General features: G+C 35.2%; 1 protein-coding gene across 1 annotated transcript in view; it reads left to right on the top strand.

Moving 5' to 3' along the window:
- LOC129234070 (serine/threonine-protein phosphatase 6 regulatory ankyrin repeat subunit A-like) overlaps window positions 1-21,190 on the top strand; it is a gene marked incomplete at its 3' end in the record, with an annotated part of 31,466 nt that extends 10,276 nt beyond the window's left edge. The window contains exons 2-5 of the mRNA XM_054867961.1: window positions 2,419-2,498; window positions 7,953-8,479; window positions 8,598-9,270; window positions 20,787-21,190. Of these exons, the coding sequence (XP_054723936.1) occupies window positions 2,419-2,498; window positions 7,953-8,479; window positions 8,598-9,270; window positions 20,787-21,190 (1,684 nt within the window). The remainder of the gene's footprint in view (window positions 1-2,418; window positions 2,499-7,952; window positions 8,480-8,597; window positions 9,271-20,786) is intronic.
- Window positions 21,191-27,244: the final 6,054 nt, after the last annotated feature.

Raw genomic sequence — 27,244 nt, 5'->3', positions numbered from 1 at the left:
TTTTGTTTATTTGGCGAAATATTTTAAATTGAAATAAAAACCACTTCACTGGCTAAATAGAGTTTTAAAACAACTGTAAATCTAATTTAATGATTTGACGAAAAGTTTTAAATTCCAAAGAAACTTTAATAGGTTTTTTTTTTCTTTGAAAAGATGTGTACGCATTTTATACAAAGAAAAATGATCGTTTTACATCAGAGGGGGAGGGAGCGTCAATTTTTTTTTTATTCAACGGACTTCCATTACATTTTCAGCACGGGCATCGCTGTGCAGGTACTGCTAGTAATGTATAAAGTCAGTAATTTCCCATTCTAAGACTGACAGTGAGGTATTTTGTGAACCAGCACATGATTCGCTACCCACCATCAAGATACACATTTGGTTGAATTCTTTTTTAGCGACAATTTTCCTCGTTCATTACTCACAGCTTCATTTTTACGGTACAAGGATCGACAGATACCCAGGGGTGCAACCAGAAAATATTTTTAGGGGAGGGGGGGGGCACAATTTTTCTTTCACAGCACTCTATCAGCACTCTCTCTCTCTTTACATCAATACATATATTTATTATTATTATATATGTGTACAAGTTATTATTATTTGCAAGGTTCAGTCATTAGTCAGGCAGACAAAGTTACTGATCTGGGGGTCTTAATAAGTCAGGATTTAAAGTTTAGCCAACAGTGCAGCTTTGCTAGTAACAAAGCCAATAATAAGATGCTTGGGTTTATCAATAGATCTATTTCAAATGAATCTAAAGAAGTTCTTCTGCCCTTATATAGAAGTTTGGTGAGACCCCATTTGGAGTATGCTGTTCAGTTTTGGTCTCCTTATCTTAACAAAGATATGAATGTATTGGAAAGGGCTCAGAGGGGGGCTACAAGGCTAATAAATGGACTTTCTCATTTGGACTACGATTCCAGGCTGAGAAGGCTTAAAATGTACAGTCTCGAGCAAAGAAGAGATCGCGGGGACGTGATTCAGTTGTTTAAATTTACTAAAATGAAAGATGTTACGGGGCCGAAGTTCAGCACTGAAAACAGGACGAGGGGTCACTGTTTTAAGCTATTGAAATCTCAGGTTAACATCTACGTTAGGAAAAATGATCATTTTAGCAGGGTAGTGGAACCTGGGAACAGCTCACCGGAAGAGGTGGTCATGAGCAAGGGAGTGGATAGTTTTAAGGGGGCCATTGATCTTCACTGGGGATTGTAAACTGACTAGGACCAGTCTAGCTGGGCCGAGAGCCTGTTGCTGGTCGTCACTTTCGTATTTGTATTAATATTATTTAGTAAAATTCCTTAAAATTGTGTAAGTTTTACAATTTATTCAAAAACTGTTGCAAAAACATGAATTGTTCTTATGCCAGAATTGAAATCACGTTAAGAATAAACTTTAAAGTACTTGAAACAACAGTACGGCGGTAAGATGTTCAAATTAATAAATGGAAATCAATACTTGTTATTACTTCATTTATTATATTAATGAAATAAATCAAAATGCACACGAATTTTTATCACCAAAAGCTCTAAACTATTCACATTTTTAAGATCATTCTAGGAAAGAAAAAAAAGGAACACATTAAAATGGCATGAAATCACTTAAAAATACAACAAAATAGTCAATAAAATCACTTACACTTGATGAGTCCTATATACCCACATTGCATATGTACACTTATAAAATTGTCTTATTGTCTACAATCCCTGCTTACTTCAGAACCACTTTGTTTTCTCAAAGCGCGTCCATCTTCGTTCGAATAAAAAAAAAAACTATTTTTGATAATTGTTCAAATTTGCGTTCTGGGGGGGGGAGGGCACAGGCCCTGTGCTCCCCCCTGGTTGTGCCCCTGCAGATACCTACCATAATTGGCTATACAAGAAGACAGATTTCGTGCAGAACACGTAGAAGTTTTTGTGGGCTCCATTTGCGACTGCTTCTGTATGTACATTTTAACTATGATTTTTGTATATATTTATCCAAGAATCACACTTATTTTTACCGTATCAACTAGTTACTCACGCAGAACATTAATGCGATTTCCGTAGCATAATATTCCACATAATGCGAATTCCATAAAGTTGACCAGAGCAAAACCAACGCTGTTTGATACAAACAATGTAACTACTTCTTGACGGGAATTTAAACATGAAAAACAAATCTTTTTTCCCCAGGATTCCCCAAGAGAAAAAAAATTTCCCCAAAGAATTCCCCTCAAAAAACCCATTTCCCCAGAGAGCACCAGATTTCCCCAAAATGGGGAAAATTCCCCCAATCTGGCAACACTGACACATCCTCCGCCCAAGAAAGGGCAACTCTCTATTGCCGGGAAAGGAACCGTCCTTTTCCGACTACCTCTTCGACTGGGGTTTGATTTGTGAGCCACGTTGTCTGTCCTAAGAGCTCTCTTTTTTCCAGGGAGATGGCTGTGGAGCGAATCGCGAGCTGCCGTCAACGTCGAAACGGCAATCCGAAGATTCGGAGAAAGAACCTCCCAGGTAAATATCTGCCGATGAATCCTCAGAAAGCACTTGCATGGTAATCTATTTTAAGCTGAGAAGGGATCCATCCCCTGAGTCATATTTGAACTTCCTCATCTTAGTCTGGGTTCGCAGATATACATCAGTCGATGTATATCATGATATACAGTGCAGAACCTTTTATCCGGGAACCAAAAAGCCGGGAAACCAGAAAACCGGCAATTTTTTGCCGATTTTTCCGCCATTTTTTTTAAAAATACGCATTTTCGGCAATTTTTGAAAACTAAGATCTTTTTTTTTTTTTTGAAATACCTGAAAGAATATGAACGGTACGTTAATGAATATAATGTTAATCACGTATAACTTGAGAAAATGTTTAGGAAAACGAACTTTAAAGTTGTATCATCCTTTACGAGGAGCAAAATTTCCGGAATATTTTCTTGAATTAAACACTCGTACACTTGTACACTCGTAAGTCTGAGATTTTCGTGTTTACTATTTATTAATACTATTTATTACGGTAATTTAAGTTTTATAAACAATCGGCCAATAGCGCTTTTTAGCGATCCAGAAAACCTGGAAGTTCAGATATCTCGAGGATAGCGATGGTCCCAAACTTCCCCGATAATTGGTTCTCTACTGCATATCCGATATTTATTTTGAAAATATAATGATATTTTGACATTTTCTATATTTATTTTTCCAAATACAACATTTTCAATAAAAAAAAGTACGTAAATCATATTAATATTGTTCATTTTTCTTAAAAATAACCAAAAAGTAATGTCCTATATTTTATGATGTATTTATACATCATTAATATAGCAAAGTAATATAATATTCCTTTTTTACTTGTATTTTATATTCAAAAAATTATTAGTAATGTAATAATTTTAATTCATAGTAAAATTGCGTAATTAAATATTGAACATTGCTCAGAAAAAAAGAAATGTCTAATCACTGTGCACCGACTTATGCATATTATTATTTCTGAATCATATACAACTGTAAAAGTAGCTAATAGAAGATGTTAAATGAACTCCATTAAAATGGATGGAAATGTAAAATGAAATATTAGACATAAATAATGAAAGAAACCTTAATTTTAAGTCTACATATTGTAATAATAATGTAAGAAAATAAAGAGCGATTTGACGATGCATTTACTATTTTGAAGACTTTAGTTTGTTTTGGTTGAAAATATCGGATATAATATCAAAATATCCGATAGATATCAAACTGTCGGATATTTTCAAAAAATATATTTTCGAACCCTGATCTTAGTCAAGTCCCACACATTGGGATTTTAAATTTTATTTTAATTCATTGATTTTATTAAATTTATTTATTGATTGATTTTTAAATTGTTCATTTTATTTTCTTATCTCTTTATATTTTATTTCATTAATTTATTTAGGTTTTGTGTGTGTATGTCATTGACATAGCTCATAACTTTTTTAATAAAATAATGGTAATAATAAAGTAATTAAAAATAGATACTCAAGAAAACAATCTGTTTTTAAAAAATAAATAAAATCAAAACAATAGTTAAAATGAAAAAAGGAAAGAGCGTTGAGATTTTTTTTTGGGGGGGGGGATTTCTGCCATTAAACTTCGGGGAGAGGGGCACCCTTGTGAAAGTAACTAGTTCAATGTTGTTCTTTTTTTCTGCTTGAATTTTAAGGGATTATTAGCACTATTGTTTGTAGAAACGCATCAGTATTTCTGTGTTCTAATTGAGCACACACATTTTATTTGTATTAGTCCTACTATGAAGCATAAATTTTGAGGTTGTTTGTCACTTTAAAAAATACCCATGTATCGGTATTTTATGATCACTAATCACAGTTCTCAAAAATCAGCATAATCTTCAATGAAGTCAACTTTTTTTGCGATTTAATAAAAACTGACAAATGTGACAGTCTTTTTAGTGTAAGGACTCCCCCCCCCCTCCTCCTCTGAAACAGAATCCTGGCTCTGATCTCACATTACTCGTTTGCGATAGTTCCCTGTGAGGGGCTGGAAATCAACCCTTCAGCTGAGCGTTTTCTTTCTTTCTTTTTTTTTCTTCAGAAATTCACATTTAACCTAGAAAGCAGTGTTGCCAGATTGGGGGTAATTTCTCCATTTTGGGGAAATCTGGTGCTCTCTGGAGAAATTTTGGGAAAATGGGTTTTGAGGGGAATTTTTTTGGGAAAATTTTTTTTCTTGACGAAAACCTGGGGGGGGGGGGGGGGTAAACCTCGGGAAAAAAATAATTGTGATTAAATTTGCGTCTTGACATCTGGTTGTTACATTGTTTGTATCAAACAGTGTTGGTTTAGCTTTGCTCAACTTTATGGAGTTAGCGTTTCGTATTAAGTGGAATAGTATGCTACGGAATTTGCATTAATAGTTTTGCGTGAGTTATTTGTTGATAAGTAAAACAGGCAAAAATAAGTGTGATGAAGAATGTTCTTGGATAAATATATACAAAAATCATAGTTTAAATGTACATACAGAAGCAGAGTAGTAAATGCAAGTAGAAAAAAAAAACATTTGGCTATTTCTTATACTTTGGTCAGGCACTTGTATTTATGACTAGTGGCACCCACATGGCTTTGCCCGTAGTAGAAAATTCAAAGGTGTTTTGGTTCCCCTGTATGTTTACAAATAATGCACGATGAAATTCTCGCCAACTGGCTTGCCCACGTTACGGTTCCACATTATGATAACTTGGTCATTTAGTGGTCCATTTTTAGGTCACAACTTTTTCATAGTATTAAACTCATTTTTAGCTGTTTTTCGCCAAATAGCATTTACGCAGTTTTGGGGGATGATAATTTCCTGAATTGTACACAGTACAATGCCTATTGAGCTGAGATACAATGCTATTTTCCCTACCTCTTAGCCCTCGCCCCCCCCCCCCCCCCCAAAAAAAAAGTTTGAAATAATAGTAAACGATTGTTGAACCTTTCCAACAACCATTTAAATTGCTCTAATTTTCTTAACAAAAAGTAGAATGTGCCTTTGAAAGATCCGAAACACAATGCTAATAAAAAAAAAAATTTTCACAAAAATAGATGATTGATACAGTACTTTCACAAGAATAGGAAGTGAGAAAAAAATCCTGGATTTGCCCCTGGATGTTGTCTCTACAGTGGCCGCTGCGTACATGAATCCCGTTTGCTCCAAACAGTTTTGATTTCATAAAGCGGCCGATTCGATGAAGCTGGATTTGTTCTGTTTTTGACCATTTGATTCCTTAAACAGGGTGTCTATCCACTTGGAAAACATGGAAACGTCAGGGAATTATTTGTACTGGAAATGTCAGGGAAAAGTCAGGGAAATTCACTTCTGTATGTAGAAAACCTGGAATTTTTTAAAAAATTATAACCAGTTTCGAAGGATTTGGTTTCCTTTTTTGCAGTTTAGTAAAATTAATTTATTCAGAAATTCATGCAACTTGAAATAACTAAAAAATATACATATAATGAGATGTATTTGATGATTAACAATTTAATGGAGCAATTTCTTTAAAAATCTCAAAGTTTCTCCGAAAACGAAAGCTTAAAAGTTTCCCGTGAAACAAAGTCTGTTTTAAGGATGGATGGATGTAATTGAAATTTACATTAAACAGTGATATAAACGTAAGGTGTATAAAATGTGACGTAAGCGCAGTCAACCCTTAAAAAATAGCGAAAATACGTAAACTAACCTCTAAAAAATGACATGGAAGAATTTTGTTTGGGGCATGGAAAACCTGGAAAAGTGAGGGAAGTTTAAAAAACAATTTTTGGGTTTCCACCCTGATTAAAGCGGTTGATTCAATTAACTGGTTATTCAACTAACCGGCGTCCACTGTACATGCCAAAATTAAAAATGCAAGTACAGTCGGACCTCCATATATCGAAGTAGCAAATTGCCGAAAAAAAATCGATATATAGAAATAACGATTTATAGAAACAACCTTATTTTATCGTACAAATCTCCTAAAACACTAAGATTAAAGCTAATTTTCATGTTATGAAACCCAATTTTCTAATTTATACGAGCATCGGAATAAATGAAAGTTAATAATTAAAATATTATCAAAAATTACATTTTTGCGCCTTCATACATCGTCATTCTTCGGCAATTAACTCGATTCGCAACATTAGGGTTGTTTCGTTTTGACAATGAAATCGAGAGAAAAGTAAAAAAAAAAATCTTAACTTGAATGATTTTTACTGAAGCCAAAAAGACTGGTAATGATAATCAACAGACAAAAGGAATAACTTGAAACTGGTTTTACAGTATTACTGGTCACAACTTAGATTTGAAATAAACTTGTGGGAATTTAAGAACATAACAGAACAACGACCTATTTACACAGCCCTCAACCCCCTATTCCTTATGAATTTTGCAGCAACCTTTAGTGGACATCATTTTCTCCCCTAATTTTCATTTTTCTCGAAACAAACAGCCTGAAATTGAATCAAAATCTACGAATGTCTCGAAATTTTTTTCGATATATAGAGATTTCTATGTAATGAACATAGAAATTTGCTGAAATTTCGATATATAGAAAATTTAGATGTGTGGAAGTTCGTTACATGGAGGTTCGACTGTATCTCTTTGGAAAAGAGATTCCCACCCTTTGGCGTGCGGGCAGTCGCCATGATTTCGCATTTTGGATTCCATGCAACCACAGTAATAGGAAGATATAAATGAAACTAAAAGGAATAAAACAATTTTTCATGCTACAGGTAAGCAGGAGTCAGGAAACTTTTCTCTCTTCGTAATGCAAAATACATCGGGAGCCAATATGACCCCTTTCGTCCTTCTAGGTACAAGGTTCAATATTTACACTTCTATGAGGCTAGTCAGTGGCGCAGCAAAGCGGGGGGAGGGCGGAGGTTTGGGGTGAAAACACCCCCACCTATTGCTTTTAACATAAATGCAAATTCTTGTGCCGTAGTTTATGCATATGAAAGGGTTGTTTTGATCAAAGAAAATCCTTTCTAAAGGTATTTTTGATCAAAAAACGCCTTTCAGAAACAATTTTTGATTAAAAGAAAATAAACCTCCAGAATGTATTTTTTGATCAAAAAACCCTTCCAGAAGGTATTTTTGATTTAAAAAAAAAAACCCTCCGGAAGGTATTTTTGATCAAAAAATCTCCTCCAAAAATATTTCTGGCTGTGCCAATGGGCTAAGACTAAATGATTAAATAAGCAATCAAATACATTCATATTATGGAAAGTTCCTTTCCTTTCAGTTAATGATTATTCGATTCATTGAATAACAATCTGTGCACAAAGTCAACGGCCCCCCCTCGTCCTTCTAGTGTCAAAGGTTTGAACGAAACCTTTCTGTCTTACCTCGGGGCCTCTTTTTTTGGAATTTTCTAATTTTCTCAACAATGCAACTTCAAAAATTTGCTTTTGTATCAAAAAAGAAAGTGAGAGAGCTGAATTCAATCCTTTCTAAAAACAACCATTTTGTCTTTAGGAAAAGAGTGGAAGCTTGTCACGATGCATCTGGGGAAATGAAACTCCACCGCGCCGTCCGATGCAGTGACCGGTGCGCAACTCTGGCAATCTCAACGGCTGAACCGAAAGACCTTGGCATGCAAGATGAGCGAGGGCGGACCGCCTTGCATGAGGCCGTCTGGTGTGGATCTACAGAAGTTGTGAAAATGTTGCTGGCAGCTTGGTCCAGCAGCCACCTCGGAGCCACACACCCTCTTCTCGAGATACAGGACGATGAAGGAAACACCGCCTTACATTTGGCTGTGTATTGTGGGCCCCTCGAAATGGTCGAAGTGTTGCTCGCCGCTCGCACTGACATTAATCCAAGAGACGCCAACGGACGAAAGCCCCTCGTAGACATACAGAACGAATGCGGGAGGACGGCCTTGCACGAGGCGGCATGTGGGTATTCCACAGAGATGGTGGCAATGCTGCTGGCTGCAGGGGCTAATACGCATCTGCAGGACAAGTGGGGCCAGACTGCGCTTCACGTCGCCATCAGCTCACGCAAGAAGGAGATTGCAGAAGTCATCTGCGATGCCGACGATAGAAACGTTCTTCGGGATGACTGTGGACGGACCGTTTTGCATTTTGCTGCAAAATGTGGAATGCAAACTATTGTTAGAAAACTTCTGTCTTCGGGACCTCTTTCGGAAAACTCTTCGTTCGGGAAAGGAATCGACTTCGAATGCGGCGGAACGGGAAGGAATTGCTCTCTCGGCGAGCGAGGAGGACCTGGTCGACGCACGGGACAAATACGGAATGACTGCCCTACACCATGCTGCAAAATATGGCTTCACAGAGATTGTTGAACTGCTGCTCGCAGCAGGGACAGATCCCCTTCTTCAGACTAAAGAAGGCAAAACGGCGCTCCACGTGGCTATCGATTGTTACCGGGAGGACATTGCGGAAATCTTATGTGGCGCTGAGGATGGAAACCACCTGCAGGATAAATACGGAAGGACCGCCTTGCATTACGCTGCGAGTAGAAAATCCAAACGTACTGTGAGAAACCTGTTGTTTAACGGCGAGCATCCTCACACGATAGATAAGGGAGGAAGTTCTCCTCTGCAGTTGGCCTTCGTAGACAGCGGGGACAATAGCGTGGCTGAGATGATCATTTCTTTTATTGCCTTGAAGGACATTTCGGTGGATTGGAAGGGTTGGAATGCCCGTAGAGTCGAGATCTGCAAGAAACGAATGGAAGAATGTGTTTCTGAGATCCGGCGAATGAAAGAGACGAAAGTGCTCAGTCGCAATATCACCTATTACGATGTCGCGGCGAGGCATGTGGGAAGGTGGCCGACTACCTGGAGAGCCCGGAGTTCCGGGATGCGTTGCTGGGGGGTGGTTTTGCGCGGGACTTCCCCAATTATGCAGACTTCATCGACTTCAAAGTGAAGAAGGCTGAAAGGAGGAGAATCGTGAGGGCTCCCTGCCTTAAATGCTTCGAGACGTTGTTCGGGAGTCTCCCTCCTTTGCCGGGAACGATCCTGTACGACATATTAGCCTATTTGAGTGAACGAGATATGCAGAACGTCCTCGCAGCTTTTAACTGTGATGTGCCTGACCGGAGGGCTTTTGAAGCTAGTGGAGCTGTCCTCTCATAGCTTTGATTATGGTTTGGTCGCTTTAAATACGAAACGGAGTTATTTTCATTCTGAAACAAAATAATTGTTTTCCTTAATCCATAAGACTATTCATTTGTTTAATTGTTGATGTCTTTAATTTGAAACAGTATGAACCTGTTATTATTTACTCTACCCTTTCTAACGTTCTGCAATCATAGTACTAACTAAAAAAAGAGATTTAATCAAACAGAATAAATTTGACTTATAGATGACCGTTTCAAGGACGCCTTAGATATTCTCAGCTAAATTTTATCATCGGAAGATTAGAGTTAAATTTTGTAAAAACAAAACCGTTGCATGCCAAATAAATATTTTTTCTATATTTGCAAAAAGTGGCAGGGACTGTCCCTGCCTTTTAGCGTACCCCCTTCTCCCACCCTCTGGCAGAAACAACCATCCCTATTAAGTCCATAAAAGGGCTGTCCAAAGGTGGTGCTCGCATTTTTTTCCTACAAATTTGGCCCCCTGCCCCCTTTTCTCTCAAAGTGTCACAATTCTTGCTCTTCTCACAAAGCTCATGTTTTATTAGCTGAATGCCATAACTACTGCAGGCCACAAACAAAACAAATATTTGTTTTTGTATCTGTTTCTATCTGTCAAACCGAATTTCTCAAGAAATTGACACTCAAAACAAAAAAAAAAGTCTAACGAATATGCGGGAGTTTGAATGTTAATATCAACATCTAAGTCTTGATTCTCAATAGCATAGTTTTGGAAAAATAGATTGAGCACAAGTGTATTGTGTGTTCCATTGATTTTACACACATTGTTTTTCGATGGCAGAATCTGGTTCCTCTTTCTTTTTTGTAAAATTTTGGTTTGCGTTTAATCCTCTATTCCTAATACTCATAAGTGTCAATAAGTTTTCTTAAGTTCGTTAGTGTTTGTACTTTTTCTTTTTTTTTTTTCTAAAGAATAATTTTATTTTTGTAAATATTTATTTCCTGTTTTGGTGTCATTTTCGTCATCTAGCTAGGGGTAGAGATGATGATATTTCTGCAAATGCCTTTTAATAATTATAGTCAGGGCCCGACTAACGCTTTTGAGGATACTGGGCACGAACTTCATTCGATGAACCCCCCTACCCTTATTTATACAAACTTTCAATAAAATATTTTGATACTTCACGCTAAATGGGGGAATGTTTGCTTCAACGAAAGTATTATAATATACGTATGTTGTTGTCGAACTTTTCGCCTGGTAACAATAAGACATAACTATCAATAATATCTCTGAAAAACATTTAAAATGCAATAAAATATGGCATAATGTTAGGGTAGCCCTACCCCCCCCCCCCGAAAAAAAAGAGAAAAATACCCCTCAAATAACCCTCCTAGCAGTTTTAATGATGCAGTCTGACCCCTCCCTCCTTTTATGTGGGCACCCTGGTTAAGCCTGGAGTGGTTTCGGGATTTGTGAATTTTAAGTTAATTTTTTTTTTGCTGGACTTAATATTTGGCTTCGCTATGGTGCAATTTGAATTCGTTCCATTTTTAAAAACTTTGGCTTCAGATTTGATGCCTCCCCCCCCCCCATTATTGGTGCCCTGGGCCCATGGCCCATGCTTTAATCTGGCCCTGGTTATAGTATACTAAATAGAAGTATTGTGCAACCAACTAAAACTCTTCCCCATGAATTTTCTGGTCAAACAGTTTCCATATGATCTCATGGTTGCGGAAAGATATAGCAAGGATAAATTGTTTCTGTCATCCTGTTAAAAATAAAGTCGGTTGAGATTGGTGAAAATCCAAGAATAAAGCCTTCTAAAAATAGACTATAGAGTTCTCTATAAAAGAAATTGTAATGGTGAGTTGTGATTTTTATATTTCATTTTTTCGATTCAGATGGTAAAAAAAAAAAAATCTAAAACAAGTGCAGCGAGCTGTGCACTGTTTCTGAAAGCTGTGGACTGTCCAAATAAATAACGTCAGAAAACGGTGATGTCACATTTTTTGTTACCCTCACCCTCAAAGGGTGACATTATTTGTGAGGGAACCCTCCTAACTGAGCATTTCAGTTTACTTTTTTTATTTTTTATCCGTGTTGGTTCATAACTGGTTGTAAAAGTTTTTCCACTCAAAATATAGAAAACGTGATTCAAAACATTTAGAGGGGGGAAAAAAACATTCCATAAACCCTATTTTTGTGGAAATAAAACTTTAAACATCAAGAACTCACAAATGTTTGTGCTGAAGAGTAATTATAATCAATATTAAAAAAAGCATAATTTTGCAGATAATGGTATACATGGGTTTCAGGGTTACAAGGAAAAATCAGTTGAAGACCCTCTTGGTATCTCTCAAATCTTCTTCACATCAATTAATTTATGTTTTTGCCTTAAAAACGAAGCTTCTTAACATATTTACAATATTTAACGAAAATGTTGTGCTTTTTATATATGTCGTTGTTTACCTTTAACTTGTACCAATAAAATAACTTTTGCGTTGAGTTTGAAGTTCGTTTTTATGTCATTTTAAGCATTACACTTTCAATAACAATAAACAGAATGCCCCCCCCTCCCCCCCCTCATACACATAATCTCCTCTTATACTGTATAATAAAGCAATAAAATGTTTGGATACTAGCGTATTAATAAACAATGCTAAATCTGGGCGGAACCTTATCTGTACTAATATTATAAAGAGAGAGGGCGGATTTTTATATGCTCGAGGTAATCTCCGGAACCACTGCACCTTATTGAAAAATTCCTTCACTATGTGAAAGGTGCTTTCTTACTAAGTGACATAGGCTATAATTCGAAAAAATCCGATAAATAGTTCTTTTTTTATTCCAATTAAGGCCCAAATTTCACATAAATTCCCGAACATGGGAGTGAAAAATTCCTTTTTGCGGAACTATTTTTGCATTTGTAAGATATTATTTGATGTCTTTTTTTTTTTTTTTTTTTTTGTTTATTTGGCGAAATATTTTAAATTGCAGTAAAAACCGCTTCACTCGCTAAATAGAGTTTTAAAACAACTGTAAATCTAATTTAGTGATTTGACGAAAAATTTTAAATGCCAAAGAAATTTTAATAGTTTTTTTTTTTTCGAAATGGTGTGTATGCATTTTATGCAAAGAAAAATGATTATTTCAGATCAGAGGGTGAGGGGGGCGTCATTTTTTTTTAAATCATCGGACTTCCATTAAATTTTTAGCATGGGCATCGCTGTGCGGGTACTGCTAGTGTTACAATAAACGTACATTATAAAAAGTAGAAGTGATATAGTATGTACGATAATCAAATGTTACAATATAAGATTTCGTCAAAAGTTCCCATCAACCTGATTTAAATCAGTTGAATTTTTTAAATCATTAATTTAAATCATGATGTTTAAAATTTTTTAAGTTCAGAAGAATTAATTTGAAAGTCAGAGTATTTTTATCAGAAGAAATCATAAACAAACAAATATTATTTTTTTAACAATTTCACGAAAAGAAGAAAGAATGATTCACACACACATATTGTTGTTAAATGAAGTGAATTGAAACTGAACAGAAATAAATAAAAAAACATCATTATAGCAATGAGATAAAAAAGAAAAGAACTAGCAAAGGATATATGCAACAAGATGCTAAATGAAATTAAGCATAATAAATAGGATTGGATATTTCTCTGTTTGGAGTTAAGCTATTTAATTACTCATTTAAAAATAAACGTAACATAATGTCTGCTTTTCAGTCTTTGATGAAATTCATCTTAGACGTAAATTCATCAAAGAACGTTTCCAAGAACGTTCACTTTTTTCTATTCATTTTGTCCTATTTAAAATTATTTTTTTTTTCCTCAAATAATAGCTCTTACATATGCAAAGTTTATTTCATGTGAATGCTCAATGTAGTTATTCAATATATACCAAATGAAAAATAATGTATAACACCTTATTTTTTTCTCTTTGAATAACTTTATTATTTCTAACAACTTGTGGCGATTAGAATTTTATCAAATTTATGCATTATCCAATTTAAGAATCGTAGCAATCATCAACGCAATTTATTGTCCTTAAAAATAATATTAATAAATAAATTCATCCATTTATAGTAAATGTTAAAAAAAAAATAAAAAAAAAATTTCTTCTTACCTTTCCTTTATTAAGTAGCGCTATCTAATGTAAATAATCATGTATATAAGACAAAATTATATTTTTCCTTTTTTTCCAGCGTAAACAATAGTTTTAACCTATTTAGTATTTTTTAAAAAGCATTGATATTGTTTTAAGGAATAAGCGTTAAAAAAAAAGAAATCTCCAAATTGTGTCAGAAGAATTTTTTTGTTGACTACTTGTATAGTTGTTCGCTAGATGGCAGCACGAACGATAAATTTCGAAGTCTGCACTAAAATCGAGCGCTGCATCGAAGTAGAAAGAAAGTAGTCTCTTGAAAGCGAAGAAGTACGAATTCGGAGTTCCAAAGGTACGATTTTTTAATACTCTCTAATTACTCTAATTTTTGTTTCGTTTGTATTCCATGAAGCTGGAATTGTTGGAACAAAGTTCATTCATTATTCCCGTGCCTTTCTTGAAGGGCCGACGAGAGGCTATGTCAGCCTAATCAGAAACTAGTTACCCGGCTGATGATCTGGGATCGGAATAGTATAAATTTTATAAATTTAAATGGTAGAAGGGGGACCAAAACTGACATGGGGCCCGTCGTAGCACTCGACGACCCTGCTTTCGTGTCCCGTTCAGTAGAAGTGTGTGTTACTTTTTTTTTTTTTGCCCTCAATAACCTTCCCGAATCTAATGCTGCTAAATTTGAGAAGGCCATAAATTTCTCACGGATTATTCCTAATCCCCCCTCCCCTCAAATAACAAATGTTTTAAACGAGTGATAGTTTTTAACTGCTGTAGTAAGTTATCGTTTACAGAGGGTTCGGTCGTTAGTCAGGCAGAAAATGTTATTGATTCTGGCATCTTAATAAATCGGGATTTCAAGTTTAGTCAACAGTGCAGCATTGCAAGTAGCAAAACCAACAGAATGCTTAAGTTTATCAATAGATCTATTTCAAACAAATCTCAGAAGGTTCTTCTGCCGTTATCTAGGAGAGTTTAATATCACCTCATTTGGAGTATGCTGTTCAGTTTTGGTCTCCTAATCTCAGGAAAGATATTTCTGTGTTGGAAAGGTTCAAAGAAGGGTTAATAGACTAGTAAGTGTACTTTCAGATTTAGACTATGATAACAGACTTAATAGCCTGGAGCAAAGGAGAGCCAGAGGGGACATGATTCAGTTGTTTAAATTTTTCAAAATGAAAGATGTTAACGGGTTACATTTTCTCACGGAAAGCAAGTGTAAGCGGACACCGTTTTAAGCTATCCAAAACTCAGGCTAACCCGGAAATGAGGAAAAATTACTTCTTTAGTAGGGTCGTGGGCACTCGGAACAGCTTACCGGAAGAGGCGGTGATGAGCAAGGGGGTGGATAGCTTTAAGAAGACCATTGATCTTCATTTGGGACTTATAAACTGACTAGGATCAGCTTAGCTGGGCCCAGAGCCTGTTGCTAATAGTCACGTTTGTATTGTATTTGTACAGCTTAACGGAAAAGACGAATGACGGAATGCTTCCTTTATTGCAAAACATATCAGCGCAAGTTTACATTTCTTTCCATGATAGAAATAAATTTATTAAAATGAAATCAAGTGGTAAAAAATAAAGCTACAGGAAAACGCATATCTTTAACGCTACAAACACTGAATATGGAAGCCGAAGTAACCGGTTACTTAGGCTTGCCTATTACCTTAGCGTTCTATGATCAATCGGTTACCATTCTGAGCTGTTGAGTGGTTGAATGGAGCACGTGATCATTAGCTGTCATGTGATTAACTAACCGGACGCTACCGGTCGTGCTCGTCGAACGTAAGCAAAGGTACACTTCTTCTGCTCCATATGTGTCGCGAAGAGGAGAAGCCTTTTACAAAGATCTCTTTTCTTTTTTACTACTCCAATTACTTAATGTAGTGTAATGTGTTTTGTTTGGCTCATGCATGTTTGGTCATGTTTTTGTCCACTTGATTTCATTTTAATAAATTTCTTTCTATCATGTAAAGAAATGTAAACTTTGGTTCAGAAACCAGCTCGAGTGTTTAAGAACATTATTTGTGCTTTTTCAGCTGCCAAAGGTGAATCTACTGCGATTTTTAAAGGTACAATTTTATAATTATTCCCCCCCCCCCCCCAAGTTGGAAATTTATTTCATGTTCTACATCTGTTGTTTCTACGAAGGTAGAATTATAAGAACTCTTTACAAAAATGACTTGTGATTTCTGTCTGTTTTCGTCACTTCGAACAAAAGAAGCGGCGCCATTTTAAACAAAAGACTGGCTCCGTCGGTATCTTATTCTGTCTCTGAATATTTCTCATTTCATTTTCATAAAACAAAGAAATCACTCAGCTTTTTAGTTCGAAACTATAAGTTAAACAGCATTTATTGATATTCGTATTAGAGATGCACCAAACGCCATATTTTGCCAAATATCGAATATTTAGTAATATACTACAGTTTATCATCGCTTAACTTTCCTTACAATGATTAGTTTTTTGGATTGTTTTTAAACAATAATTGATGTTTCATACGGTGTAAAACTTTAAGCGAGTTTAATGTGTCATAATATTTGAGATGATGTCAAAAGCAACAGAATTTAAATTTAATGTTTGAGTGAATTGAATTTAATCTACATTGATCATAATTTTTGTACTTTGGTACTTTTCTATAACTTTCTTTTGTTGCATAGGAAAATATGTGTTTGTTTATTGTCGATTAGTTGTAACTGTTTGGTTTCGGAATTTGGTTTGTATTAAACCAAACCAAATATTCGGTGACACTGTTTTCGGTAATATTTTTAATTTTTCATTATTTTATACCAGGACCAGTAAAAGTGTGCAAACCGGTAAAATTTTGTAGTGGACCAGTAGTGATGTGGATCAGGTAAATACCCAGCGGGTAGGTAAATATTTTTTGGGTATTTACCAAAGACCAGGATAAATACCCAAAAACTGGGTATTTTACAAAAAAAAAAAAAAAATGCAAAAAGTGAAAGTTTTTTTTTAAAAAGCAAAATATGAAATATTCGGTAAAACTGATACATGCATATATGTAGCTATTACACAGTTTATAATATTTTTTATAGAAAGATTTGATGAAAATATGAAAGAAACATATCGTGAACCAAAGAATCTCTCTTTTCAATGTCATTATTGGAGAAGTATAAGCAATTCAGTGATTAAACTTGATGATTTCAAAATCACAAACTAGGCGAGTCATATCCAGAATGAAAGAAAAAAAGGAAGCATGAGGGATGTTTAGAAGAACAAACTGAGAAGTAATTAAGACAATGATGTTATTTATTTATTTTATTGCTGTTTAAGTGATAAAGTGGCAAATATAGAAACCGTTTTGACATTAACATCCTGGAAAAGATACAGGTAAATAAATAGTAACAATAAATTGAGCGACATTTCGTTACATGTTGATGTCATGCAGGGACATATTACTGGGTTATAAAAGAGTAGGACCTTAAGAAATTGATGTTTGCTTTTTTTTTGTAACCAGTTAAGCTTTTTACTTTTTGTAAAATGGCTTTTTTATATCTGAAATTTGGCTATCAACATTGATTAGGCATATCCGACACATTTAATGTGAATATCATATTAGATTGTTGAAGTTGTTTCACACAATAATTCTTTACATATGTGATCAAAATACAATTTTTGGGCAAAAATTTATTGTTTTGTATATGGTTGGGTATATATATACATAGTGGAATACATACAGAAAAGTATTTTAGTTGAATATAAATTTTTGAAATAAATACCCGGGTAAATACCCATTTTGGGTATTTACCCTAAAAATAAATACCCGGGTATTTTACATCACTATAAACCAGTGACCAGATGATGTTTGTACCATGCTGCAAAATTCAGTCATGTAATTTTAGTTGCAATATTGTGTTCCTCCTCAGTTTGGGCTCCTGTAGTAACCACAAAGGTGATTAGCTGTTCAAAATTTCTTTTTTTTTTTAATTTTGCAGCATTGTAAGGTCTGCTCAGGGTTTTGTACGGGTCATGTAAATCCTGGAAAGTCAAAGGGGGAAAACAAATGTCAGATATGGAAAATCGATATTTTCGATCAAAGTCGTGAAAGTTTATTTAAGGTACGGATGCCCCGATAAGTAAATATGCTGATTACTGATTAATCGGGGAGTCACAATTATTATTTTTGATTCTGCCGATTTCTCGATCTTATGTTTTCTCTTATTTTGGCTTTAGAAATAGTCGTAAGTTCATTGCTAATAGGCTATTTATTTTTCTCTACCCAAGAGAAGTTATTTTCTCAAATAATTTTAAAATTTCATTCCAATTTTTGATCGTACTACATACCTGCCAACCCTTCCGGATTTCCCGGAAGTTTTACGGATTTTTATGTCCTTTTCCGTTTTTCCGGTTATGAGCAAAATCTTCCGGATTTTTCACGTTTTGTAGAAAAAATAATTATCTCGCCAATTTTGGCGCTAACGATACTTTTGTGGAACGCGGCACCGCGTTTTAGGCCAAGTAGCCAAGGAAAGGTTGCCGTAAGAGAATGGCACGAGAAGAAGCGAGGCAAGATTATGACGTCACTGGGTGATACAGCGCATGACTTCATCGGGATCCAATCAAAGCAAGCGTCGCGGCGGGCAACTAGGGGCACAATTTCGGCGCCAATTATCTTCTCATTCTCTCAATTCGATCTGTTTTTGCTTCGTTCTTTTTTTAAGATGAGTAACAAATGTTATTTCCAAACTTTTAAAGAAAGCAATAAAAGTAATATTTACTAAACGAAAGTAAGTTCAATTGATATGAATTTCATAACTAATATATTGTTAAATGTAAAGAGGGTAGGTGTCCTGTTTGATTTTATTTTGCGTTAAAATCTTGTGGATAAAAATAAAAAAATCTTCCGGATTTTTTTTCTCGGAGGTTGGCAGGTATGGACTATCACACTATTGTTTTATAAAATTACATTATGCAAACTAAACATGAAAATATTAAGGGTGGTCTGTGGTCAGCAGGCTAATTTAGGAGCACTTATAATTTATTTTTTAATTATTAGTAGCCATTTAATGCAATGAAAATTAAAAAGTTTTCTAAAAGCACTAATGGTTAAGGAGAAAAGCATCAACACATAAAAGAAGTTGTTGTTGCAACGTTATATACATAGTTAATATATTCAAAATTATAGAAAATTAAAGAAAACATAAAATTAAAAAAAAAATTAATAACATTACTTCAGCCATCAGTTTTCTTCTTCTTTTTTATGTATGTTAATATTTTTTTATAATGAATTAAAAAATAATACAGTAGTACCTCCTGTAAGGGACACCTCCGAATAAGGGACACCTCTATTTAAGGGACACTTTTGCTGGTCCCAGTCCCTTTGAATAGAGACTCCAATGTATTTACCTCTCATTAAGGGACACTCTATTTAAGGGACACTCAAAGAAACGAAAAAACAAAAATTAATGCATAAATGGATAAAAAATATTGAATTTTCTAGAATTCAAGTTCCACTTTTTCTGAACAAACTAACTGGGGAATAATGGTATAGGTTTCAAAACATGAACAAAGAAAAAGTACTATTATCACACTAAAATGTTAGCTGAAAACTACTCCCAAATGCTTTCCCCATTCATGTGGGTTCAGCACTGACAACTTGAGCACCGCCCTTGACATTTTCTATTCATAACAGGAAAGTGCATACTATTGCTCTAGAAGGGGCAAGGGGTGAAATTATCTGCAAGGTGTTTCTTACAAAGTGTGGATCTGGATTACTTCTGGTTGATTTTGCTTTTGTTCTCACCCTCACTCATACTCATCTTTTAAATTCTTATCTCAAGTTTTGAGAATGCCTTTGAAAAAGCTCCACAGGTATCTCGGAATGTACACTGGTGTATTCAACTCTAAGCAGATTTCACTAGCAAGTCAGGGGGGAGGGGTGTTGTTCAGAAGAGTTTGATAAGGTTTCTTATGAGAAGGAAAAGGCTGTATGCATAGAATGTTGCTTACTAACAATCAAGAATGGAGAAGGCAGGGATTATCTTGACTGATTGGCCCAGTCACTATTCTTAAAGGCTAAATTTAGATTCGGTAGGAAAAAGGAGATTTTTTGCTTTTGATGTCCTGTCACCAGTCAGGTAGGTCATATAGAGCTCTGTTGCTGAGAGGAATTTGTTTAGTTTTCAAGCTTTAATTCTAGCCATGGCTTCTAAAAGAAAAAGATTAACTTTGAAAGAAAAGATTGAAGTAATAAATGTGGCAGAAAATGAAAAACTAAGCTTAAGGGATTTAGGTGAGAAATTTAAAATAAGTAAAAACCAAGTAAGTAATGTGCTAAAGGAAAAAGAAGAAATAAAAAGATTGTGGATTACAAATTCAAATGAAAATTCTAAAACTGTTAAGTTTAGGAAAACTGAAGGAGAATATATTGATCAAATAGTTTTTAAATGGTTTTCGGCTATTAGAGGAAAGAACATTCCAGTAGAAAGAAGTTGCCGAAAGTTTAGGATTGCAGAACTTTAAGGCCTCTAATGGATGGCTGGAGAAGTTTAAACTACGTCATAATGTTACTTTTAAAACTGTTTGTGGGGAAGAAAAATCTGTAGATTTGCAGTGTGTTACAGAATGGCTGGAAATATTGACAGAAATTTGTGAAGGTTATGAAGCTAAGGACATATACAATGCTGATGAAACTGGACTGTTTTTCAGAGTTTTGCCAAATAAAACCTTATGTTTTAAAGGAGAAAAGTGTTCTGGCGGAAAAAGTTCTAAGGAACGGTTAACTGTGTTACTCTGCTGTAACTCGGAAGGAGAATTTGAAGTACCACTTGTAATTGGTAAGGCAAAAAAACCTAGATGTTTCAAAAACATTAACTCAAAAACCTTATCAGTTCAGTGGTATTTCAACAGAAAGGCATGGATGACTCAAAATATAATGGTAGAATGGCTAACTGCTCTTGATGACAAAATGTGCAAAACAAATAGGAAGATTTTGTTATTTCTTGACAATTGTAGAGCACATCCACAAAATTTAAAATTGAAGGCTGTGAAATTGGTATTTTTTCCACCAAATGCTACATCTGTGTTGCAGCCTTTAGACCAAGGCATTATTCAAAACTTTAAAGTTGGATATAGGAAATTGTTTTTAAGGCATGTTATTTCGCAAGCTTCCAGTGAAAACAGTGCTCAGCTCGCAAAGTCCGTGAATGTATTGAATGCAATCCAGTGGATCACTAAAGCGGTTTCCTCAATATCCAAAAGTTGCGTTCAGAACTGTTTTAAAAAAGCAGGCTTTAAAATCCAAGGTGTAATAGTCAATGAAAGTAACAACGAAGAAAATGAACTCTCCGAACTTGCTCGAGTCACTGGCTGTGATATTCCGATTAACGATTATATAGCGATAGATGAAAATTTATGCACTGATGACACCAATGAGGATATCACTGCTTTCATCTCTGAGAAAATTGAAGATGCAGGAGGAAGTCTTCCAGAAGATCTTGAAAGTAGTGAGGAAGAAGAAGAGCCAGAAGAAGATTGCAAAATCAAAAATTATAGTGATGCTTTAAGACATATCACACAGTTGCAAAAGTTTATGTTGATAAATGGTGACAGTGAAGGACTCGGACTCATTAGCGACTTTAGTATACATGTACAGAAAAATTCGTCTATATTACGTGCTGCAAAACAAACCCTTGTAACAGATTACTTTAAATAAATATCTGTAAGTACTTTTCATCACTAAATTTTTGCTAAAATTAATTTTTTCTAAATAAATAACTTAAAATTCAAAATATTTTCAAACTTTATTTAATACTAGCGTTACCCGGACGACTTAGCCTGTACTAGAAAATTAAAAGGGCATTTTACAAATTATTATTGAATTCTTATTAATTATTATTGTATAACGTTAATGCTCTATTTAATGTTTGGAAATCTTGATTTTTGTACCTCCGAATAAGGGACACCTCTATTTAAGGGACAAAATTTCTGGTCCCCTTCGTGTCCCTTATTGGGAGGTTCTACTGTAATTAATTATTTTGTTGTTGTGATATTTAATAATTAATTTTTTGTTGAATCAAAAATAAAAGTAGATTGTAAAATGTATAATGTAATCATATGTATGCAGTTCTGTGCAGATTAATTGGGACAAGCTCAAAAGTTTTCACAAATCTTGTTCAATTGGTATCGGTCAACTTAACCGGGATTGGGTTTTGGACTGTCTGAAACTGGTTTAGGACGGGATGGGTGATTTTTAATATAATCAATTCGTATTTACTGCAATATTCACAATGCATAAATATAGATATTGATGAGGTTTAATTATATATATAATGAGTATTTGATAATATTTTTCTCCAAAATCTTAATTTAAAAAATATTTTACTTAAAAAAGTTGCCAATAACTATTACATAAAAACTTCCTTATGTAACAGTTGGTTACGTACGATAAAGGGAAATTCACAACACTACCAAGACAAGTAATTTTAGTTCCATTTATAACAAAGGAATGGTATTAAATGTGCAATATTTAGGTGCAAAAAAAAAAAAAAAAAAAAAAACTTAGTTTTTAAAAAAGTTTTTGCAAGTAATATTTACATGATGTTTTAAGGAATTTTTTTTTTCAAATCATGAATTAAAGAACAAGAAGTTGATGACTAAACACTTACATTATAAAACTCGTGCTATTCTTTTTTTAGTTCATATTTTTAATATAATACATTCTGTAACTAGAAAAAATTGTAAAGTCAATTTCGAAATATTTATTTTGAGCACTTTATTTTGCACACATGCATAAATGTCAAAAAATTTGATTTATGGGGGAAAAAAAAACCCTCCTGTATACAAATTGAAATTTTTAATGAAGAATTTAATTTTTACGTAGCTAGATTAAATTAAGCTGCATAAATAAGTTACATATATATTTATACTTGAATTGGTCACGTTGAATAAATATATTAAATAGTCAAAAAAAAAATAATTTTGTTCTGTTTTTGATATTTTCTCACAAAATATAGTTTCTCAAAAAATAGTTCTGTACACAAGTGTTTTGAATGGGTGTTTAAAACCTTGCCGACCCCGCTTTCATTTACACATGTATAAACATAGGGAAACTTGGTTACTATTACCAAAAAATAAATAAATAGAAATAAACTAATTCATACAAATTGAAAGTTTGATCAAGAATTTAACTTCTATGTAACTAGATTAAAGTCAGCTGCACAAATAAGTTGAATGTTCACATTGAATAAATGTTCAATATAAAACATTACTTTGATGGATTTTATTTTGTCTTTGATGTTTTGTCACAAAATACAATTTCCCTATGAATCTAGTTTTGGACAGGACGGTAAAAACCAGGGTTTTTACTGTAGTGTCCCAAACTTTGCCAACCCTGCTTAAGACCCATTGTTATTCCAGTGAACTTTGCCATTCCATGTTAACTGTTTACATTGATAAGCACTTTTATTCAACTGTAATACAGGGAGATCTGGGAGTATCTGTTTGACTAAAACCTTTTACAACTGCTGTTTTCTTTTGTGAAGGTATGAGAAGTGGTGCTTTGAATGACTAACCAACACGGTTTTATTTTTAAGGGGGATAATGCAGCTGTTATTTGAAACGTGGCACTTCTCAATGCTCTATATTTTGTCTACTCTTATTCTATTTTTCTCCTTTTAGCTTTATTCTGAACTAACTTTGGCAGGGTTGTAGTTCTGGCCGGACAAAACTGATTTTATCCTTCAAGCCACTGGCTAAAACTGGCCAAAACTGGATTTAACCACCATAGAACTGGCCAGAACTAAATTATGTGAAAATACATTTCTAATTTGTGAGAGATGTGTGTTTTGTGCAACTAATAAATCTGTTAGTTGGAAGTTTTTTAATTGAGCACAGCACTTTTAGTTAATTAAATGTAATATTAGAGAAGTAATTTACATTAAGCAGTAGTAGTGAACAAATTAAAACTTTCTTCAAAATTTATAACTGAAATTAATCACAACTAAAGCAAAAGACATGAAGAATACAAAATAGCCTGTAACATAAATATAGTAACTTTTCTGTAGTGTTGCTTTTTAATTTTTAAAAGTGTTTCCCCCCTGTACCTTTAGTTTTGTTTTTAAAAAAATGCCTATATATGTTTTTAAAATAAGCTTTTTTTTTTGCTCTCATTTATTCTTCAAAATTACTTGAAATACTTCCAAATACTTTGTACATTTGTATGGGAGAATTAAATTCTATCCATTCAACTTACAGTGTTTCACTCTATTACTTTTTTAATGTTACTGTTGGTGTTAATGATACCAAGTGTCTGACAAATTTTAACACAACTTGAGTTTACATCGAAATGAACAATGATTTCACCAACACTTCTCAATGCTCTCTATTTTTTTCTACTCTTATTCTATTTTTCTCTTTCTAGCTTTATTCTGAACTAACTTTGGTAATTTAGCTAGGTTTTTATGAATGAATTAATTTGTTTTTCAACCTCTGCTCTTTTTAGCTTTTACTCCGTTTTAATTTCTGTAATCTTCATTCCTTTGTTTTTTATTTTATCTCGCCTCCTTTTTTGCCTTTCTGCAGCGGTCAATACCATTTGCGCAATTTGTTTACGATTTAAATCTCGGACTCCCCGATATGAAACTTTTGTGTGCTGTTGAGTTAAAATGTTCGATTTGGGAGGAATTTATTTTTGAAATGTTTGCGAATAGGATAATAAATATTGTTTAAAATCTGTTTGAATACATAACCTATGCTCTATCTTTTGGTTCTAATTACAGGAACTGCAATTGCAGGCACTGGGAAGTAAAAACAAAAGAAGATATTTAATTAAGTCTTGGAAAGAGTGAAGAAGTAAAACTAAGGAAAGATGAATTCCGTAAGTGAAACTACTTTTGTTTGAATTTTTTCTTTCAAAAACAGAACTGACGCCAAGGTAAGCCAATGTTTTGGAATGCCTGTACCTCAGAAGGACGTGAGTCACGTTATGGTCATTTAACGGGAGAGAGGAAAAACTTTCTCTGGCTCATACAAAGGATGGGGCGTGCCCTCTTTTAACCCTGGTAAAAAATTGAAAAGGAGTTTTTTGAAAAGAATGACGTTCACGTGGCTCGATACTGAATAGGCTTCCACATACAATGCACTAATGAGCGGAAAATCGCAATTTTTCGACTCAGTCAGGGCCCAATACAGGATTTTGCTGCCGCTTTTTGATACTTTCACAAAAATCAAGTACCGTATATACTCGCGTATAGGTCGATCTCGCGTATAAGTCGACCCCCCCCCCCCTTTTTCAGAGAAAAAAATCTAAGACCCGCGTATAAGTCGATTCCCATACTTTCCAAAAACATCGCGAATTATTTTCAAAGAAATTTCAAAACAATGAACACATTTATTTACAAATAAAATAGGAATTAAATAGGAAAACATTTCTAAAAGCCTTCGAACTCGGATTCCGAGTCGGACGCAAAAAAAAGTTCATTAAAGTCCGCTTCCGTCATCACCGCGTCATCGTATGCATCGGCGGCCTCAGAATCGTCAATGATATCAGAGGTTGCGTTCGACGAACCTCACCGGTAAACCGGTAAGTAACCAGGTACTAACCGCGGCGTTCTATGATCAACCGGTTACCGCAGCGGTTACCATTCTAAGTGTTGGGCTAAATGCCTTTATTTTTGGTTCTTGAAGGATTTCACCAATATTGTTTTAAAAAAAATCATTTTGTGACTTACCTTTTGCCATTCCGAGAGAAAACTTTGCGCGAAGAATCCCATCCACCTGCCACCAACACTCAAATGTCCGAGTTTGAATCGGAAGTGTTCGGAAAACATGGGGCATGCTATGATTGGTTGTTGTCATTCGGCAGATGTCGGTAAATTCCCGAAGGAGCACGTGTCGATGACGTGATGAAATCATGTTGAGGTGTTAAGTGCTGAATGCCAAATTAAATAAGAATTGTGCAACCGGCAAGCTGTGTTTTCTCCGGGTTGTGTTGTTCTGGCAATATGCAAATTAGGTAACGTCACGTTGTTTCTGGAAAGGCCGAATCTGGCTATAAATACGCAGACCGGCAGGAGCTCGATCGCTTCGCTTCGTTTTTTTACTTCTACTCGTCTCGTGTTGTCTGTGTCCCGTGAACGTGTTCGTCAAATGTCATCCTAAATTTTTGCTATTGGCCTCTTGGTGAGGTCTGGTTTTTCCTGGAAAAGCACTGATGATGTTTTGAGTTTGGAACCCGTGTGTTGTGATGACGTCTACAAAAGCAAAGAGTTCTAAGTTTCCCTGATGTGGGTCTTTTGTTCTCCTGCGGAAGAAGATCGCGTCCATCCCTGGTATACCTTTCCCTGATGTGGTGAACTGTTGCTCACGCGGTGTGAATCGACCTGCCTGCAATTCGTGGAAATTGCCATGCTGTCCAACGACCGGTGAGGCGTCACCTTGGAACACCAACAGGACTTTAATCCACGCATGGACTCATTGTAAGATCTCTTTTTCTAATTTTTCCCGGGGAACAAATCATTGTGTTGTAACCAATTTTCAATATGTGTCAAATAAATGTTTTTCAGTGTAAAGAATGATTCATGTTTTATTTTCTTCGGGCAGACCACTACCTCAAATTTTTAGTTGGAAATGAGTTGCCTAATTTTCAGCTTAGCTGTAGGCCATAAACCTCAAATTATATCCAACAGTCCAGCCCCACTTGTCCTGAAGATGCGTATTAGCCCCTGCAGCCAGCAGCATTGCCACCATCTCTGGGGAATACATACATGCCGCCTTATGCAAGGCCGTCCTCCCGTCCTTGTTCTGTGTGTCTACGAGGGGCTTTCGTCCACTGGCATCTCTTGGATTAAAGTCAGTGCGAGCTGCGAGCAACATTTCGACCGCTTCTAGGAACCCATAATCCGCAGCCACATGTAAGGCGGTGTCCCCTTTATTGTCCTGTATCTCGAGAAGAGGGTCTGTGGCTCCGAGGTGGCTGCTGGACCAAGCTGCGAGCATCATTTTCACAACTTCTGCAGATCTCCAAACGACGGCCTCATGCAAGGCGGTCCGCCCTGCCTCATCTCGCATGCGAAGGTCTTTAGGTCCAGCCGTTGAGATTCCGAGAGTTGCGCACCGGTCACTGCATCGGACGGCGCGATGGAGTTTCATTTCCCCAGATGCATCGTGACAAGCTTCCACTCTTCTCCTAAAGGCAAAATGGTTGTTTTTAGAAATGATTGAATTCAGCTCTCTCACTTTCTTTTTTGGTACAAAAGCAAATTTTTGAAGTTGTTTTGTTGAGAAAATTAGAAAATTCCAAAAAAAAGAGGCCCCGAGGTAGAACAGAAAGGTTTCGTTCAAACCTTTGACACTAGAAAGACGACGGGGGCCCGTTGAATTTGTGCACAGATTGTTATTCAATAAATCGAATAATAATTAACTGAAAGGAAAGGAACTTTCTATAATATGACCGTATATGATTGCTTATTTAATCATTCAGTCTTAGCCCATTAGCGCAGCCAGAAATATTTTTAGAGGGGGATTTTTTAATCAAAAATACCTTCTGGAGGGGGTTTTTTTAAATAAAAAATACCTTCTGGAAGAGGTTTTTTGATCAAAAATACCTT

The sequence above is a fragment of the Uloborus diversus genome, unplaced genomic scaffold (genome assembly GCF_026930045.1).
Source record: "Uloborus diversus isolate 005 unplaced genomic scaffold, Udiv.v.3.1 scaffold_971, whole genome shotgun sequence".
Taxonomy (NCBI): Eukaryota; Metazoa; Arthropoda; class Arachnida; order Araneae; family Uloboridae; genus Uloborus; species Uloborus diversus.
Note: the sequence above shows the minus strand (reverse complement) of the source record. Positions and strands in the feature narration are given on the sequence as shown.